Here is a 20,501-nt window from a genome sequence, read left to right on the forward strand (position 1 = left end):
CTACAGTTTACTTCTGAAGGTAGGATACACACACACAAACTGATAACTAAAACAGTGAGACAGATTAAAATGCTAAATGATTGGTGGAGGAATGTAACTAGAGTTTAGAGTAAGAAATCACTGAGAGCTAAGGGGGTCAGGGAAGGTTTCACTTCAGGATATAAGAACTGTCTTGGTGTCATTTATTATCTTTTCATTTGTTTAGGTAAACTTCAGAAGCAGTGTAGAATAATGGTTAGAGTGCCAAGCTTGGAGTCAAGAAGAGTGAGTTTCAAATCCCTCCTCTGATTTTTAATAGCTGTGTGACCCTGCAAGTCACTTAACCTCTTGGTGACTCAGGGAACTCCTGATGGACATTAACCTTTACAGCAACATGGAATAATGGAAATATCACTAGCTATAGAGTCAGGATACTTGGGTTCAAATCCTGTCTAACCTCTGTGATCTTGACCAAGTCTCTTGACCTATTTGGACATTTCTTGTTTCCCATTGCTGGATTGAATCTATATTCGTCCCCCTAACTTTGGGAGTAAGGTCTGTCCTGGGACCTCTTCCTGTCATCTTATCAGCCTTCATGAATTCCATGAACATCTCTATACACATATTTCCCAGATGGATATGCCCTATCCTAGTTTCTCTTGAGCTCTAGTCCTTGCATCATGAGATCCCCATTGAATATTTCAAATTGGATGTCCCATAGCATCTTACATTCAATATATTCAAAAGGATAACTATCCCCCTCTCTAACTTTCTTGTTTCTGTAAAGGATTGAACAATTGTTCCAGTCCCTCAACTCTACGTTATATAAATGTTTTTATGTAACTGCCTCACAATATAAGTGCCTATTCTCTCACAATATAACTCAGTGATACCACCAAAATTCTCCAACTTTTTTAGATCAATTGCTACCAAGTCATGCATTCCCCATTTTGTACTAGTGAAGTTGATTTTTGGAATTTCGGTTTGATCCTTTTATCCACCTTAAATTTCATTATTTTTAGTCAATGTTCTAATTTTGTAAAGATCTTTTAAATCCAACTCTGCTTTCTTTCCTAGTTTTGACTTTATGTAAGTTGTTAATACAAATGTTACATGAAACAGGGCTAAACACATATAAATATACATAGTATACTTTTTTATAGAACTCCTTCTGTGTTTATGTTCCCTCATTTGAGAATCCATCTAAATATATTATAATCTAACCTACATCATTCCATATTTTCTTCAAGCATGAAAGACTTTATCATCTGTTTTGCTAATGGCTTCATAAACTATTTCTACTGTATCCCCTGATTCAGTCTAATAATTCCATCAAGAACAGAAATGGGGTTAATGTGACATAACTTGTTCTTCAAGAAATCATGCTGTTTCATGGAAATAACTGACTTCTAGATGTACACTAATCATCATATTAATAGTGATTTCTAGAATTTAGCAAGAAATTGATATCACTTGTTGGATATAGTTTGCAGGTTCCATTCTATTTCCCCTCCCTTTTTTTTTTAAATCGGGACAAAAATGCCATTCTCCAATGTTGTGTTACATTTCCTGTTCTCCATAATTGTTCTGTTGTCACTAATATTTACCCGATAGTTAATGCTGCCATTTCTGTAATTACCCACAGGTGGAATTAATCTGGGCCTAGTGACTAGAATTCGTCAGAAGCAACTAGATGATTTTTATTATCCTTCTATTATTCTAGAGCATCAATTCCATATCATTTCTCTGCTTTTCAGCCCCAAAATCAGTTTCCCAATGATACAGGTGCATATACACACACATATACGTATGCATCCGTGACCAATGCAGGAATGTATTTTGTTTGTTTATGCATATTTGTTAAAGGATGTTGGTTTTCTTTCTTTCTTTTTTTTCAGTGGTGGGGAGTAGAAAGGAGATAAAATAGATTTTTGTTAATTAAAAATAATAAAAATATTATGCTTTTTTCATGTGCCTATGTCTTGTAAAGTCTCCCAATATCCACTTTGAAATTTTATTCCAATAATGAGTTCATTCTCTCTCACGAATCTACGCAGTATTTCGGCTCAGTTTTCTCTCAGCCAATCACGAGTCATGCCGTCACATTTATACAGCATAGCACATTCACACAGCTGTCCTTCAGGGTCCTGCCAATCTGAGTTGGCAGCAATGTTACATTCCGGACATTCCTCTTTTGTTATTTCACATATCATAGTACTCAACATTTAAAAAACTTCATGCTCTTTTGGAAAATAACTGACTTATTTTTGTGTTTCCTGACTTTGTTTATTCATATTATCTTGTATATAATTCATTTGTTCCTTCCAGTACTATGTCTCTACCAAATTTTCTTTCATTTCTTGCTGTTCTCTTCTGAATCTTTTCTTTCTCTCAGAGGCTTTTCCTTTTGGAGAGATTCTCTACTGTGTATTCATTTTTCTAATATCCTATTTGATTTTTATATATTTTTAATTCTCTTATGTTGATTTTATTTGCAACCTAATTCCATTTTTAATTTTTCTTCTCAGTGTCTAATTTCTCTTTTAAATCACCCTAAAATTTGGTTATTGCTATTTTCCTATGACCTCTAGGTATTCCAAAGAATTTTCTTTTTAATTGTGAAATGTCAGTTCATTTTCCTTATGCTATAATGCTCTTTAATTGTGCTCAGTCCTCTTTTTTTAAAAATAAATTTTTCTTTTGTGTTTATTAGCCTCTCTGAAGGTTTCTCCCTTAAACTTTTGGCTCATGTACTTTTTATCCTTAGTCACTTCTCTATAATTTTCCTCTCAATTCTTTAACACCTTCCGCCTCTGTAGTTGGGCAATTTTAGCTTCTTTGAATTGAGGGAGAGGGAAGGGGGTGTCCTTGTACAGAGTAGATTCCAGGAAAAAAAAAAAAGTCTGACTCAAGCTGGATTTTAGTCCCCTTTCCTTTGAGTGTATAAAAAGGTGAAACCTGACTATGTAAGTCACAGGAAAGATGTTTCCAGAGCAGGAGTTAGAAAACTACAGTCTAAAGGCCAAATTCTGCTAGCCTGTTTTTGTTTGGCCAGCTAAGAGTGGTTTTTACATTTTAAAATAAAACAAAACTCTGTGTGACTTCAAGCTAGTCACTTAGCTACTCAGAGCTTTAGTGTCCTCAGTTGTAAAATGAAGATAATAATATCTGTATTGTCTACATCTTAGTCTTATGAGACTCAAATGAAGTAATGTATGTGAAAATGTATTATAAAGCATGACATGATATTTCTATGTGAGAAGTATTTTAAAAATAATGAAAAAGTTCATCGTCATCACCATCAATATCTTTACATCTTGTTCTGTCATCACAGATAGGAGTTAATTTACCTAGCTTCTTTCAGGATCATAGGATCATAGAATTAGATCTAAAAAGGATCTTAGAGGTCAGCCAGTCCAGTTTTATGAATGAGGAAAATGAGGTCCAGAAAGGTTAGATGGTTGTCCAAGGTTACATAGGCAGTAAGCATCGCAGGTAGGATTAAACTCAGATATATCTGACTCCAAATCCAAGAGGCTATCCACTATGCCATGGTGCCTCCCTTATGAGGTGTTGATAGGTAAAAAGTAGATAAACTCATAATTTACTGAGTGAGTTAATGGGAGAATATTTATCACCATTATTGGTTTTAGTCATGGAAACAAATATCCGTGGAAATCCTGCTGGTTCTAGCATTGATGGACAAGCCTTACCTTAAACCTGACGGATTTCTGCTGATACAGCAACTGACTAGATTAAACCAGCATTTGCAAACTCAGAAGAGTGCTTAATCCCCCTTCCCCTCCCCACCCTGGAAATTTAATTTAAAAGCACTGTCTGATAATGATTTGACATCAGTCCATCTATCCTGACATCAGATCACTAAATGAAACCCTATAATTCTGATGTCCACTGGCTTATTCTTTCCAAGGTCTCTGTTTCCTGGGCACCAGATAGTATTTGCATCTGTAAGCCAGTGAAAGACTCAATTTCACAGTGAAGCAATTGAAAGTGAAATAATAAAGCAATATGCCCATCTGTCTGATAGTTTGTTTGGGATATTTGCTTTATTTTTACAAACCTCTCATTCTCTATCCTAAATCCCATTTCTGTTTTCCATAAACATCACACCTAGCTTGCCCACACTATTCCCTTTCCAGCTTTTCTTGGCACTTGTACTGCTGTGTGTCAGACAGACTCATCACCATAGGAGGCATAGACTTAACATCAGGCCTGCTGTTAGCCAAAGCTGTATTTTTGTTCTTGGCTCTAATGCATGGGAAGCTTTGTGGGAGGTAGCATGATGTAGCGGAATGAGGACTGTATTTGGAATCAGAGGACTAGGGTTTAAATCCCTTCTGTGCTACTTATAGTGTATGTGACCTTAGGTAAGTCACATAATCTCTCTGGACCTTGGTTTCTTTGTATATGAAAATGAAGGGATTGTACTAAATCAATGGTATGAAACTTAAATAGAAATGTGGATTACAAAACCATACATAAGGATCCCTGTGGGCTACATATTGATTTAGAAAACTACTCATTTATATTATCTATGTTCTACTGTGCCATTACTGTGAGCAGCTAGTTGGTGTAGCAGATAGAGCATTGTGCTTGGAATCAGGAAGACTGATCTTTGTGAGTTCAAGTCTGCCTTCAGACACTTACTAGCTGTGTGACACTGGGCAAGACATTTAACTGCGTTTGCCTCAGTTTACTCATCTATAAAATGAATTGGAGAAGGAAATGAAAAGTCACTCTAGTATCTTTGCCAGGAAAACCCAAAAATGGGTCATGGAGAGTCAGACGTGACTGAAATGATTGAACAACAAAATGTCCTACTGTATTTTTTATTGATTATATTAAATACTTACCAATTACATTTTAATCTGGTTCCATAGCACTTGGAAGTACTGCAAGTAGCATATTTTATACCACTGGATTAGATGACTCTTCAGGTCTCTTCTAGTTTTGAACCTTTGAGTCTTTATTTGTAGAGAAGTCCCAAGTATTCAGGGGTTGATTATTACATTCATAATTATCAGTAATCAGTATTTAATTATTTAGATGTCTACTCTCCATCTTTTCTCTGGCCTCGTGACTTTGGGTATTTTCATTGCTTATTAGCATCTATACTTCACCCCAACTTAATAAAACCATCAAAATAAACCTGATAGATTTGGTAAGATGATGGAGCTTTTTAGAGAATGTGAGGCATTGGAAGTTTTTAAATAAGTTCTTGCTTTCCAAACTATTGCTGATTACCCTCATCAAGAAGTTATTGCAATCCCCAGCCACTGCAGAAGCTCTTGTTTTGTGCCCCCTGAATACCTTAAAAATAGCTCTCTTTTATCAATCAGAAACACAAAATGGCACTAATCAGTTGGCTTGGAACACAGACTCATAGAACCTCAGAGTGTGAAGATGGTCTCAAAAGCCATCCATTCTAACCTGTCTCACCAAGAAATTCCTCCCTCTGTAACACATCTGATAATCTGATCATCCAGCTTTTACTTGAAGACCTATTATGAGAAGAAAAACATGACATTCTGAGGCAGCTTATTCAGCTTTTAAATAGCTATAATTGTTGGAAAGTTTTCCATATATCAAACCTTAATTTGTGTCTTTGTAACTTTCATCCAGTAGGTTTAATTCTACCTCTCAGGGCCCAGCAGAACAAACACAGATATCTTTTTAAATACTTGATGTACACCCCTTCCTTCTGTTCCTCAGTTTTCTCTTATCCAGACAATGGCCATAGTTACTTCAATCAATCCTTATATCTTATGATCTTGAGACTCTTTGCTTTCATGGATGCCTTCTACTATACATTCTCTAACTTACTAATATCATTTCCAAAATGTAATGCTCAGAATTAACTGTGATGTTGCAGATATGTTCCAAAAAATGATAAGTGCTGTGAAAATCTCCCTTCTCTAGTATTGGACACTTCTCTAGTGTCCCTAGTACAGGGTGAGAATGCCTAAGACTTCATTAACTTTTTGATTGCCATATAACACCATTAAGAAAGGCAACCTTGCATAATGAATAAAGGTTGGCTTCAAATCCAGGAAGACCTACCTTCATCCCCTATTAGCTGGGCAAATCACCTAACTTCTTATTGCTCTAGGTAACTCTTTAAGACTAAGCTGCATCGAAGTTGCTGACCTGCATTGGTAGGGGGAATTTCCTCTAGCTCCCAGTTCTAGTGAAATCACAGGTCTAGTCCTCATTCATATCATGCTGTTGAAACATATGGAGCTTTAGTCCACTGAAAGCCCCAGATTCTTGGCAGTCAAACTGCTTTCTAGCCAGACTTCTTGTATCTCACACTTAGGAAGCTGAGTTTTCAAACCTTTCAAAGATTTTACATTTATCCCTATTTAATTTCATCTTATTAGATGTGTTCCAGTTTTACAGCCCATTTTGATTATTTGGGATTCTGTCATGCAACATGATAGCTTGCCTCCATTTTTATTTGTCATCTACAAATTAGATAACCATGCAATCTCTTCCTTTAGATATCTTATCCTGCGGTTTGCTAAAGTCTAAGTAAGCTACACAAGATCCCTGTGATCTATCATTCCAGCACAAAACAAAGCAAAAAATTTCAACTAGTCCTATTTTAGAGGAGAATATTTGGAGGAATTCAAGCAAGAGCTATCCCTGCCTACCCATCTCCCCATTTCCTTTCCCTCTGCCCCTCTCCCCCACCCCACCCAATCTGCCCTACCTAAAATGCTCAAAATAGATGAAGCTCAGAACAAATTATGTCTTTAGAGACTGTCAGTGTGGGAAAAAATAAGAGGAAGAGAAATACTGAAGTCACTTCATTCTGTTTTGAAATTAAAAGATCTTTCCAGGACAATGGCTGCCTCCCACTTCTAATTATGAAAGGCATTCTTGAAGGAGGGATGAATGATTAGCTTCCTTATGTCAATTCAAAGAGACATTCTAGCTCTTTATCAAATCCTTTAGCTAATTCAGCTCTTTAGCAAATACTTAGCTAACCTTAGCCAACTTTTTCCACTTGCCAAGAATGCTTTAGAAGCTACTTCAAATAGGAATAAAAACATATTCTGCTTAAGGTTCCAGGCTTATCCTAGAAGAAACAGAATGTGTCAGATGAAGGAAACTGCCAAATAACTAATTATTACCATATATTCCCTAATGGTGAATCTGTATTCTTTTAATTCAAGTGTGTCAGCCCAAATGGAGATTTCCCTGGCTCTCACAAAAAGCAATGCTTTCTTCTCAAGCTTCTCATATCTTCTCTTCCCCATCTCTTTAGCTCAGAATCTTTCCTTTTTCATTACTGAGAAAACTGAGGCCATTCACTGTGGGCTGCCTTATCTTCTATTTTCCTCCTCTTAAAACATCTCTATATCATTTCCCGCAGCTTGGTGGCTCAGTGGATAGAGCCCTGAGTTTAAATCTGGCCCTCAGATTCCAATAATAGCTATATGACCCCAGGCAAGTCGCTTACTCTGTTTGCCTCAGTCTCTTCATGTGTCAGTGGAGATAATAATAGCACTTGCTTCCTAGAGTCCTTGTGATGATCAAATAAGATAGTAAGTATAGGACCCATAGCGTAGTGCCTGGCACTTAGTAAGAGCTATGTAAATGTTAGCTAACATTCTTGTTACTAATATCATCATCATCATCATCATCATCATCATCATCATCATCATCATCATCATCTTCCTTTCCCCCAGTTTCTGACAGAGGTGACCCTTCTCCATCCCAAAGCCAGTGTCTTTAAATGTGTAATTGATCCCATCCCCTCTCATCTTAATCACCCCCTCCTCCACCCATTAAATAAATATCTCTACATCTGCTGTTTTTTCTCCTACTGCCTTCAAACATGTCCTGTGATTGAAAAAAGCAACAATATACTAGATTCTACTATCTTTAATGTTCTTCAAAGCTATTTTTTCAGGCAAACTCCTTGTAAAGGTTGTTTATACCTGTTGTTATTCCTCTCTTCTTACTCATTTCTTGCAATATGGCTTCCAGCCTCATCACTCTTGAATACGGCCCCTTCTCTCTTCTGACACTACTACCACTCTAGTGCAAGCCTTGAATATTACGATAGCCTGCTGGTGAGTCTGCCTACCTCAAGTCTCTCCTCACTCCAATCTATTCCCCATTAAGCCACTAAAGTGATTTTCCTAAAATGCAGGTCTGATCGTGTTACTCCACCTGCTCAGTAAACTATAATTTATTTTATTATATTACTACCTATTGCCTCCAGGAGTAAATACAAAGTGCTCTATTTGGCATTAAAGTTCCTCATAATCTAGTCCCCTCATCCCTTTCCTGTATTCTTATACCTTACTCCCCAGGACATATTCAATCCAGTTCCATTGGCCTCCTTACTGCTGCTTGAACAAGACACTTCATATCTTCGATCTGGCCTTTTCTCTGGTTGTCCTCTGTACCTGGAATGCTCTCTCTCTCCTCCACTCTGACTGCTGACCTCCCTGTATTCTTGTAAGTCTCAACTAAAATCTGACGTTCTTTAGGAAGCTTCCCCCAGCCTCTCCTAATTCTAGTGATTTCTCTTTTTTAATTATTTCCTATTCATCTTGTATATGACTTGCTTTGTATGCATTTGTTTGAATATTGTTTCCACCATTTGATTGTAAGCTTCTTGAGGGCAGAGACTGTCTTTTGCTTGTTTTTGTATCCCCAGCATTTAGCATAATGTCTAACACAAAGTGGGTGCTTAATAAATGTTTATTGATTGATCACTCAACTAAATTTATTCTCTTCAAAGTTACCACTATATCTGATCTTTTCTCAATGTATTTGCTGTATTTGATATTGTTGGCTACTCTGTTCTGCTGGATATAATCTCCTCTTTTCGTTTGTTTTCATGATACTATTTGTTCTCTTTCTATCTATTTGCTCCCTCTCCATAACCTTTTCTGATTGTTCATTCATATCACACTTCCTAATAGGAGATTTTCAGAAACATTCTGAATTAGGCCCTCTTTTCTTCTCCCTATACACTCACCCCTTTGGTAACTTTGTAAACTTCCTCATAAAACCCTCATGAACATTTTTAATTGCCATTTCCAAAAATGGTTTCTAGATTTGCATATCCAGCATTAGTTCTTCCCTGAGGTTCAGTACAACGTAACAGATTGCCTATTGGACATTACAAACTGGATGTCCCAGAAGTGTCTCAAATTCAATACATTTTAATCTGAACTCATTATCTGACCCCCTTCCCTCACTCCTCCTCTCTTCAATATTTCACTGTTTATGGCAAATGAACCACTATCCTTCCAGTCTCCCTTGGCATTATTCTTGATTCCTCCCTCTCACCCCATCTTTCCATTTTCTACCTCCACAGCAACTCACACACCAGATTCCTCTCCATTCTCACAGCTAACATCATGGTTTAGCCATTCATTACCTCTTGCCTAGATGAATGTAACAGCTTCCTAACTTTGCTTCAAATATATTACTACCCCAGCCTCTGCTACACACACCATTGCCAATATAATTTCCCTTAAGTGCAGATCTGACCACGTGACTCCTAAACTCAATCAAGTCTGGTAGCTTCATATTGCCTTAAGGGTAAAATGTAAATTCTTCTGTTTAGTTTGTGAAGTCCCATAAACTGACTCCAGCACATCTTTTCAGAAGGCATTATTCTCTGTCCCAAAGTAAGCAATCCAGCCAAACTGGCTTTTTTCTCTGTTCCTCACACTTCATATTCCATCTCTCAAATTTGTCCCTTTGCTCTGGCCATCCTTCATGCTTGGAATGTACTCTCTTCCTCTCTTTAGGATGTGTTTAAGAACCATCATGAAGCCTTCTTTGGCTTTTCAACTGCTAGGGCTCTCCCTGGAAAATTCTTTTTTCTTTATATACAAATTAACTAGCAATTGAGGGGATATAACTATATGTGAGTGTATCTATCTATATCTATATATAGACACACATATAGTTATATCCCCTCAATTGCTATATGTGTGTGTGTGTGTATGTGTGTGTATCTGCCTCCAACTCGAACCCTAACCCTCTGCCTCCAACTCTATTATGCTATATGCATATATGTATATACACATGTGTAGTTGTTCACTCCTTTCAGCTATAGCTGACCCTTTTTGATCCCATTTTATGGTTTTCTTGGCAAAGATACTGGAATGGTTTGCCATTTCCTTCTCCAGCTCATTTTACAGATGAGGAAGTTGGGGCAAACAGGGTTAAGTTACTTGCCAAGGGTCACACAGCTAGTATGTGTCCGAGGCCAGATTTAAACTCAGGTCTTTCTGGTTCCAGATACACACACACACACACACATACATACATAAATACATATGTATGTGTAAACATGTACAAATAGTATGCACAATTATATATGTGTTTTCTCCTCCTTTTGAAAGTAATCTTCTTGAGAATATATCATTTTATTCTTTGTATTTGTCTTGCCAGAACCTGGTTCAGTAATATTTAGGTAACAAATTGTTGACTGATGAAGCTGAATAATGTGTTATAGGCCAGTCTAGACCTGGCAAATACTGATGGTTGTGACTGAGAGCAATGAACAGTGGAGGAGACCAACTTCATTTTGCTAATTGGGCCTCACTTTCGTGTGATAAGAATTCAACGCTGCCTAATCAACGAAAATCCATGACAGGGAATACTCTGTGTGTGTATATAGCAAAAATGTCTTTCAGGTGAGTGAAGCCTGGACCAGTGAGAAGAAGGAAACACCTTTCAATTCAATGAAAAAAAATTGTTCATATTGACTGTTGGGTAGTTTAAAAATAAGATTGAAGGGCTAAAGTTTTAAATTTTTAATCCATTTTTGTTGCTGTATAGTTATAGCCTCATCTATCTGTTCATTGTGGTGCCCTGGGATTCATTTCTGTATACTTCTGGGTAATAATTTGTTCTGACCATAGCACCTTATTACCTTTCAAATATATGCCTTTTTAGGGATGGAGTGGTGTCAAAGGTAACAGTGTCAAAGGTAACAGCCCAATGTGTGTGTGTGTGTGTGTGTGTGTGTGTGTGTGTGTGTGTATGTATGTTTTGGTGAGGCAATTGGGATTAAGTGACTTGCCCAGAGTCACACAGCTAGTGAGTGTTACGTGTCTGAGGCCGGATTTGAACTCAGATCCTCCTGAATCCAGGGCCAGTACTATATCCACTGTGCCGCCTAGCTGACCCACAATGTAAACATTTTGAAAGAAAATTAAGATGCTATATGACCCTAGAGGTTCTTTCATGGGTAAATAAATAATACATAAATCTACTGCTGAGTTATACCCTTTAGCACAATGTTTATGAGAATTTGAAATAGACATCTATTACATACTCAAATTAGAGACAATTGAGATAAGACAGTTCATTTCTCCTTGGGGAATCATTTGCTTATCATCTTGGGCAATACCAACACTTTTCAGTGGACCAATGCAACTTCATCCACCTCCCTCCTTCACTGACCACGTCAACTAGAATGCAGTGCTTCTCCCAAAGTGGTTTTTTTTTTTAAAATATGTACACAGTAGAGTAGGCTCTTAATAAATGCCTATTGACTGATGGATTGATTTTGCACCATGGATTGAATCCAAATTCCGTTACCACATCTTTCTACATGATATCACAAACCACCTGGCTATGATTTCCTTTTTGCTTACAAAGCACTCTGGTGTCCTAGTTAGAGCACTGTACTTAGAATCAGGATGATCTGTGCTTAAATCTTACCTCACAGAGTTGCTAAGAGATGTGTCCCTGGGCAAATCAGTTAGTCCTTTTGGTCTCAATTTCCTCATCTATAAAATGAATGGAGTCGGACCTGATGATCCCCATGTGTCTTCCAGCTCTAAATCTATTATTATTCAATTATGCAGACTATCCACTTTTAGTCAAAAGCATTTACTCTTATCATTCTTGGAAACTTCTTCTAGGCCAAGTCTTCTTCCTTTCATGTAAGAAGTTGATATAATTTTACCCTTTCTTCACAGCACCAGGAGCACTGATCCCTCTATTTTGTAAAATGTGGACATCAATTATTTCCTCTAAGTACTTACTTAATGGTCATCCGAGTAAGCCCTTGGAATACGTGTCAGTGTGGCCTTAGACTCTAAACTCCCAGAAGACAGGCCCTTGGCCTTGTGTGAGTGAAAAAGAAGCTTAATTCATAATGAGGTCATAGACATTTAGAACTGGAAGGTGCCTTAGAAGTTTATAGGATCATTTATAGACTTGGAAGGGAATTCAGAGACACTGAAATCTGACCTCCTTATTAAACAGACTCCTCCCACTTGTTACCTGTTGTGGTTGAGGGAGTCACTTTAACTGAATATGAATGCTGTGAAAGTTCTGACTGGTGTTATTCAGGTGATTTTAGACAGTTCTGGTTATGTAGTCCATGGAGAAAGGCTCCTTCTTTTTGTGGTAGGCTAACACACAATGTCCACAAATTGTCCCCTCTTCCATTCTCCCCAAAAGAACTCACTCATGTGTTCCGCATAGATGACACCATCTTTGCAAATTGACAGTATCTACACATGCACCAGGCACCCCATTACACTAAACACACCAGCAAAACTAAAGACAAAGCTAACCGACCAGAATTTTTCTTTTTTATTTTACTCCTTGTACAAATCTTAGCTCCACAGAATGTGGTTGGCTGTGAATTTATTCAAAATTGTTACTGGACATGCCAGGTTGTTCCACCTTCTCACCAGCAGCTTTGCTCCCTTTGAGATGCCTCCACCCTGGGGCTGGCTCTCCTGATTGCTAAGTCCTTGCCCAGGACTGCCTTTACATGAAGAGCATTAGCAATGCTCACTCAGCTCCCAGCTCAATTTACTCTCCAGATGGCTTTCCCTCCACACTAGCAGCTCTATCTTCCCCTTTGCCTCATCTCTCTCCACCTCTCTAGTTTCCCTTCAACTTTCATCTTCCTCTGTTAGTACATAAACTCCTCAAGAGCAGAGACTGTCTTTTTGGGGTTATATTTGTATTCTCATCCTTTAGAATAGTTCCTGGAAAATGGTAAATGTTTAATAAGTGTGTTGTTTCTCTACCTAGATATCATTGCCCAGAGTCACACAGATAGTAGCACCTAGTGTGGAGTTTGAAGTGAGGTTTTTCTAATTTCAAGTCTCTTGACCTATTCACTATACCATTCTGCCTCTCAATCAAAATAACTAAATTCCGGTTTTTCCCCTTTTATTTAGGGGCAGCTACGTAGTGAAACGGATAGAGTGCTGGGCCTGGAATCAGAAAGAACTGAGTTCCGATCTGACCTCAGACACTTCCTAGCTGTGTGATCCTGGGCAAGTCAGTTAACTTCACCTTGCCTCAGTTTACCCTTTTGTAAAGTGGGGATGATAGCAGTACCTACCTTTCAAGGTTTTTGTTATATAATAATCGTTAAGCACTTAGTGCCTGTCACATAGTAAACACTATGTAAAGGTTATCTATTATTATTACTATTTACAGATGGGGAAACTGAGGCCTGGAGTGGATAGGTGACTGGTTCAAATTCATACATCTAGTTAGTGGAAGTGCTGCAACTTTGTCTCTGGTCTCTTGAGACCAGAACCAGTGGTCTTTCCTCTGTCTCATGCTACCTCTGCTTGAAGTGAAAGGGCATGGAATTATTTGTCTTACCCCACAAGTTTGGGAAGAAGGGATTCCAGGACACAGAGAGACTGTTAATGGGGGGGCCTGAAAGTGTATGAGATTGATAGGAGTAAGGCCATGCCACCATGGGAGCACTCAGTTTGCTTGCTTCTAAATGGAGAACCACTGGTGGCAGTTTAAATGTGGCATGCAATCTGAAGGACAAGACCAGTTTGGACCACTTGTGTTAATACTCAGCTTAAGGGCCATCTCCTTCATGAAGCCTTCCCTGATTTCTCCCCTTCTCCCAATCTGGCCCAGCTAAAGATGTTTGTCCCTTCTAAATTTTTCTTTCAAGTATTGTGGAATTCTACTTTGCCTCAATTTATTGCATCTCTTATGGCCTTTGTGGGTAGTAGGAACATCTAACTTAGAGTCATAGTAGCTGAATTCAAATTCAAATTGTGTTGCTATCTTGTGTGACCTTAGGCAAATTATTTCATACCCTGCACTCTGGTATTCAAATTCCATGTTGGTATAATGAAGGTTTGGGGCTTCATGATGTCTTTCTAGATCTGGGTGTACAGCTTATGATCCTATTTATGTCACTACTCTTGGATAATGACTCTTGGTGGTCATACTCTTGGTATACTCTGACAAACCCAGTGTCAGTTAGTTTTGAATAACTGCTTTTTTTTTTTTTTTAGTACAAGGAAGGATTCTTCCTCCTACCTGCCCCTCCCCCCAGTGCCTGCAACTTCGATCACCTCCATCCCCCACTCCAATATTGGAGAGATGGGCGAAGTGCCAGGAAATGACTTTGGTGTTAAAAAAATAAAAGGAATCAATACTTTTTTTTGGGAAAAAAGCCACAAAAAGCCACAATAGATTCTCAATTACTGCCCAGTCTTCAGTCCTAGACATCATTTGCCACCAATGTCTCTGACAAAGAGACAATTTAGCCATTCATACTTAAGGCTACCGGTGATTACAAGCCAAGGAGGTCAGGCACAAGCATGGCTTCCTCATTATAGGCTGTTTCCCAAAGGTTAGTTTGTACCCTCTAGAGAGGTGAGTGAGCAGTGAATGGTAACTGACAATGGCAAATTGGAAGGCTGCTTTATTGAGTCACTTAAAATTCAAAGATCCATGTGAATGAGATTGATGGGCGAGTGTACTAAGGCAAGGGGGGAACTTGGTTGGTGCTGTGTTTTGATTTATTGGCTATCCAAATTTTCCTAGGGCTCTCTCCTGTCTTCCATAAGAGCTGGATCCTCTTTAGCAGTATTCATTACATCTTTGTGCAAACTCTTGCCCACAGTGCAAAATGAGTCTCTGTATTTATTGGCAATCCCATGTTTACACCAACTGGCACTCTCTGTGGGTCCTCTGAGGCCAAGCCTACATTATGAACTATACATTTGCCAACAAGAAAATGGAAATGTTCATCAAGTGAGGCATGCGAGAAGAACTCTCTGCTGCCTTTTTCAACTCTGAAATTGTTTTCTTAAAAAAAAAGTTAATAAATAGATAAAAAGTAACCCACAGGGCATTTTATAGTCATAATGGTCTTTCTATCAGTTTTGGATACTTCAGAATACAAAGAAGTAGCCCTGGCACGTTGAAGGAAAGGAAAATATATGCTCATTGGTCTGTTCTTCTAAAGGGAGGGGCCTTACTGCAGACTAGATACCTGTCTGTTGTACTGTGTCCAGGTCTCTCTGTAGCAAATAAAGAGTTTGGACCGTTTTCTGTGGGATCTTTGATTCTTGGAAGAGACTCTAAGGCTCAGGTAAAAAGCAAACAAAACCCCAAACAAACAAATAATAACAACAAAAACAAGAAAAAGAAACATGAAGAACCCTACCTCTCCTCCTAACCCTTCATCCACCAAATGTGTTCCATGGATAAGCAAATAAGTTATCTTACTTTGCAAAACCATAACCAAGATACTTTGTAGATCGAAGGCATCTTCTTAGCAAATGTGCACCCTAGTGGAAACCTGTGTTCAAAGAGCTGTGTGTGTTCAAGCATTTTAAAAATGTTCTAATGCAGGGATACTTAAGGGATCCAATAAAGAGAAGTAGTGATTATGTCATGTGACCTCTATAAGGGAGGATCTAGTCCAATGCCCTCATTTTATATGCAAATACAATAAGACTCAGAAAAGAAAGGTGACTTGTCCAAGGTCACTCAGGAGTTAGTAGCAGTAGCTGGAATTTGAACCCAGGCCCCAGTTGCTCTGGTTCTAAATCAGTGTTCTTGAAATTCCACCAAGCCAAGTTCTTTCTTCTGTGCTAAGTCACAGGGTGACTATGTATATCCAAATGTAAACACTTTTTCTGGGTTTAAAGAAACAAAAAAGAAAAGAACAGAACAGAAAAGAAAGAAATCTGCAGAATAAAATATGGTGAGATGAAAGGATCTAGAAGACTGAGAACACAAGCCATATGAATTAGTGAAATTTTGATCATTCATTTATCATCCTGGAAAGTTTGTTATTTCTCTTGATTCTCTGGATGTCTCTTTAGCCCCATAAAAATGTTTTTTAAAATTTCATCCACATCCCTTTTCATTTTGTCTATTGTTGAGTTCTCGAGACTGACTTAACAACTACCTAAAGTAAAATCTTAGAATTGGGGAGGGAGAGGACCTTAGAAATGACCTACTTTAATCTGTTACAGCAGGCAGCCCCTTGGAAAGGTAAACAGTTAATCAGCCTCCTTGCTCTCTTTTGTATTACTCATAATACATTGTGTGTATTAGATTCCCCATTACAAGGTAAGTTCCTGGAGGTCAGGAACTTTTGTGTGTATGTATATCTGTATCCTAGTGACTAGCACAGGACCTTACACATTGTAGGTGTTTCACAATTATCTATTGAATTTATTGAGCCACTATTGAGCCACATTTCTTCTGATTTTCTTCTGGCATGCTTTGATATTGGCAAAATCGTGGTGTATTCATACCCAATTTACTTTTCCTTGTCCTTATGTCTCAACAAAACAAAACAAAACAACCTACTACAGAGTTGTAGAAAATCTAGAAAAGGGCAACCAAAAATGACCTGGGAGATTAGGGAAGATAACTAAATTAGGGGAAGATGAAAACTGAAAGCAAAAAGGATCTGAGTCTATTAAAATATTAAGGATAAGAATCAGGTGAATTCAGGCTCATCTACTATGTATAATGGACCCTGGGGCACACTTTGAAGACTAAACTGATCATCATAGACAAAAATCAGATTAAGTTCACCCCTAACCTTTTTTTGTTTTGAGGTTAAATGACTTGGCCATGGGTACATGTAAATGTCTTAAGGTGGATTTGAACTCAGGTTCTCCTTACTCTAGGTCTGGTGCTGTATCCTCGGTGCCACCTAGCTGATCCTAACCTTTAAACACTGACACCAGAGGGGACAACCAGGCTATTGAAATGTTTGGACCATGATTTTAGTCCATGATATATCACTTTATCTGATAATCTTTTAAATATACGCGCATATGTACATATATATATTTAAAATATGTGTCTCTACATATGCATGTGTCTCTATATATGTATAAAATATGTATATGTATATATTTGACTAGACTTGTGATTTTATCAGTGTGGTCAATTCAGGGTGTCAAATCTCCCTTAACTGGTATAAATTGACAGCTTAGAGTCTTAATGAGTTGTCTCTGTGGCACTGAGGGGTTAAGTGGTTTATTAAGACAGCTGTCAGAGGTAGGAGCTAAATTCAGGTCTTCCTGACTCTGAAGTCATCCCTTGACCCACTATGCCACTTGGTCTCTCTCCATAACCTTGAGGTGCTCAAGTATAAGAACTATTGATATTTAGGGGAGCTAGGACAAATGAGCAAGTGAAAGTTGTAGGGAGAAATTGCTTATCCCATACAGATGTCATTTTATGTACTTGTGGGTGTCATTAATGTCAAGTTGATGATCTTGATGTTAATGTGTAAAGCTGAGAAATTTGGGATTCTGGCCTTAATAGAGATAGCTTAGCACATTTGCTTCAAGTGGTAGAAGGTTAGGGATATTTTAAAAGTTTCTTTGTTTTTTAGAACTAAAGCCAATCGCTTGAAACAAACTCAAAAGAAAAGACCAAAGGAATGATCCTAAAAGATATTTTTTTGTTAAATAAATAGCACTGGGAAAATAGACATGAAACAGTATTAAAATGGCTGTGATTATTACTTTCTCAGCATTCATCTGATAAACTGAGCAACACGAAGCAATGATTGCTACTTTAAAAAAAATATGAAGAGAAAATAAGCTATTCATTTAGTCAACCAAGTAAGGATAGCGCTCAACTCCTTCACAAGATAGCTGGGTACATTGCTTATCATTGAGGTGAGTGACAACAAAGCAAAGCAAAGAAATGTCCCAATGTTTCTTCATTCTGAGGCTGAGTCTCCAGTCTTGGGGTTGGTAAGCTCTGTTGCCATGAGGTTACAATGCGCGTGTTCGGCTCAGCTGTGCACAGGGAGGAGTCCACAGGAGGGATGCTTTGCTCCTCTTTTCTGTTTAGGTCCAGTCCTTTCTTTGCCATTCTCCTCTTTTCACCGAAGCACCTGGTCTCTCACTGACTTAAAAACTCTCAGAGAAGGCCCATTATGGCCTTATTTTGTAGTCACCATGGAGAAGAAGCAGTGGTGGAGATGAAGACAGATTCCATGCTATTCTGGTCCTGCATTCAGGGGCTGGGCTGGCTCGTGGGGTACTGTCAGCTGGGGACAGGCCCTGGGAGCTGGTTAGCCCCTCACCCCAAGCTTAAGAAGACAGGGAGATAATTTTTGTGTATCACTTTCTTCTGGGGGTATGAAAGGTGTGCAAGAGGGATCAAGCATTGCCAATATGAATTCACGGTGTATCCCTTGCACTCTCTGTCTTTGAAGCTCTGTAGTCCACAGAAATAAAGTCATTCTTCTGTTTGCCTATTGCTGTCACTGTTAGCAGTGCTTCTGATGCATGCCATGTAGAAAGTACTATTTAGCCAGCCAGAAACAAACCAGAGGTGCCTCACAGTTTGGGATCACTGCTGGAGTCTTCTTTCTAAAAGTATTCAGTTCTCCTGTCTCCTGCTCAGCACAATGGTGCAAAAGACCTTTAAAAGGCCAAAAAGAAAGAAAATAAAATGCAGATACAAAAATTCAGGGCTTCATGGAGTTGTTTTGTGATTCATAATGAACACTATCACATAGGTTTGTCTTCCTGGTCCCCCATACCAGGGATCATCTTCTCACTTTCAGCTCAGCTCCAGTTTCTCTTCATCCACTGAGTCCTTCCCTCTTACTCCCTTTGCCAGGGGCTCATAAATGATTGTTTTTGGAGAGATAGGCGATCAGTGCCACAGCCACTCCCACATAGAGGCCAGTTCCAATTGTGATAGAGAGCACAGCCAGGAAGAGTGCCCGTCGGGAACTGGTGCTGGCTTGGTGGAAGTCACCCTTGGCCACAGCTTTGTTAGTCTGCAGAGTGGAAAAAGAGAAAAGGGTGGGGTGTAGACAATAGTCATCAGCAAAGCTGTGATTTGGCAGAAGTATAAAGAAAACTTTTCTATCCTTTTAAACCTTGAGCTCCCCTCTATTTTGCAAAGGGAAACCTTAGCAATGTAGAAAAGATAAAAATGGAATTTCCTTTGAGGGACAAGATTTGAGTTATATTCCTTTGACCTTGCACTTTGTGTTAAAACTACCAGCAATAAGAATTTAGGATTAATGGGATGGTTCTTCATGGCTTGAATGCCCACCCTTCTTGCCTCTGCCTCTTAGAATGTTCATTTTTCTTCAAGACTCAGCACAAATGCCCCATCCTATATGGGGCCTTTTCTGCCTTTTGCCCATCCCTCAGATGCCTTCTTTTCTAAGGTAACTTTATACCTACTTAGCATATAACTTAGCTATATTTATGCACTTGGATATATTGTGGGTATACCTATATATGTCTATGTATATGTGCATGTACATACATTTGCATAAGTGTGTACATATACAAACATAAATAAATGCATATTCATACTCATATGTAAGTATATACACAAATATCCATGCATCTGTATTCGTTGGTGTCTTCCTCATTACAATTTAAACTCCTTGAGGGAAAGAATTGATTTTTATTTTTTATTGTATTCCTAGTTCTTGGCTCTTAATAATGTTTGCTGATTGATTGCCCTTGTCCTCAAGAAAAGTACATTTTGCTGGTTGGGGCTGAGGTAATTAGGTGGTACAACATAAAAAAAAAGCAAAGAAAAAGCAAATACAATGTAATTTCAAGAGGAAAAAAAGACTGTGCTAATAAGTGGACAGAAGGGATTCAGTAGAAGCCTTTTGTAGGAGGTTTCAGACATGATCATTTGATTTGACTGTGGCAACTAAGAGGGAAGTAATTCCAGTAGCACTAGTCAAAGTTCGAAAATTATACCCCATCAAATCGTTTGGGCTCACAATTTTGTCTCCTCAATAAGTATGGGTGTTGCCTCCCAGAGGATTTATGTGTTTACTCTAACACATGAGACTTGACTTTCTAAAAATAAATATCTACATACTATGGACAGCAGAATTTTCTGGCATTAAAATATGAGCATTTATAAAAAGCAGGCTTAAAAGTGAAAGAATAGCATGGTGAATAGAAAGTTGACTCCAAATTCAGTACAGCCTGCATTCAAGTCTTGCTTCTGATACATACTAGGTATGTGACAATGGACAAATTGTTGAAACTCTCATTGGTCTGGGCAAATCTACAAGACAGTAAATTACAGATTAGTTACTGATCTGCATAAGTAAAGTATGTTTGCATACCAAGAACTCTATACATGGATTGTTGAGGGCTGGCTCTAAGAGTCCAATCTGGGTTGAAGATCCAGGACAGAGTTTGACTCTTGCCCAGGCTTAACCCACAGGGCTCAATCATTTAGGAAGCAGG

General features: G+C 38.4%; 1 protein-coding gene across 3 annotated transcripts in view; it reads right to left on the reverse strand.

Annotated features, from left to right (window-relative positions):
- Positions 1 to 17,838: 17,838 nt before the first annotated feature.
- Positions 17,839 to 20,501, reverse strand: part of SYNDIG1 (synapse differentiation inducing 1) — a 297,200-nt gene continuing 294,537 nt past the window's right edge. For all 3 annotated transcript variants that reach the window (XM_078149688.1, XM_020987183.2, XM_078149689.1), the window contains exon 4: positions 17,839 to 19,048. In XM_078149688.1, coding sequence (XP_078005814.1) covers positions 18,890 to 19,048 — 159 coding nt within the window. In that variant the 3' untranslated portion in view covers positions 17,839 to 18,889. The remainder of the gene's footprint in view (positions 19,049 to 20,501) is intronic.

Source organism: Phascolarctos cinereus, unplaced genomic scaffold (genome assembly GCF_003287225.1).
Source record: "Phascolarctos cinereus isolate Bilbo 61053 unplaced genomic scaffold, phaCin_HiC Scaffold_2;HRSCAF=192, whole genome shotgun sequence".
NCBI classification, from domain to species: domain Eukaryota; kingdom Metazoa; phylum Chordata; class Mammalia; order Diprotodontia; family Phascolarctidae; genus Phascolarctos; species Phascolarctos cinereus.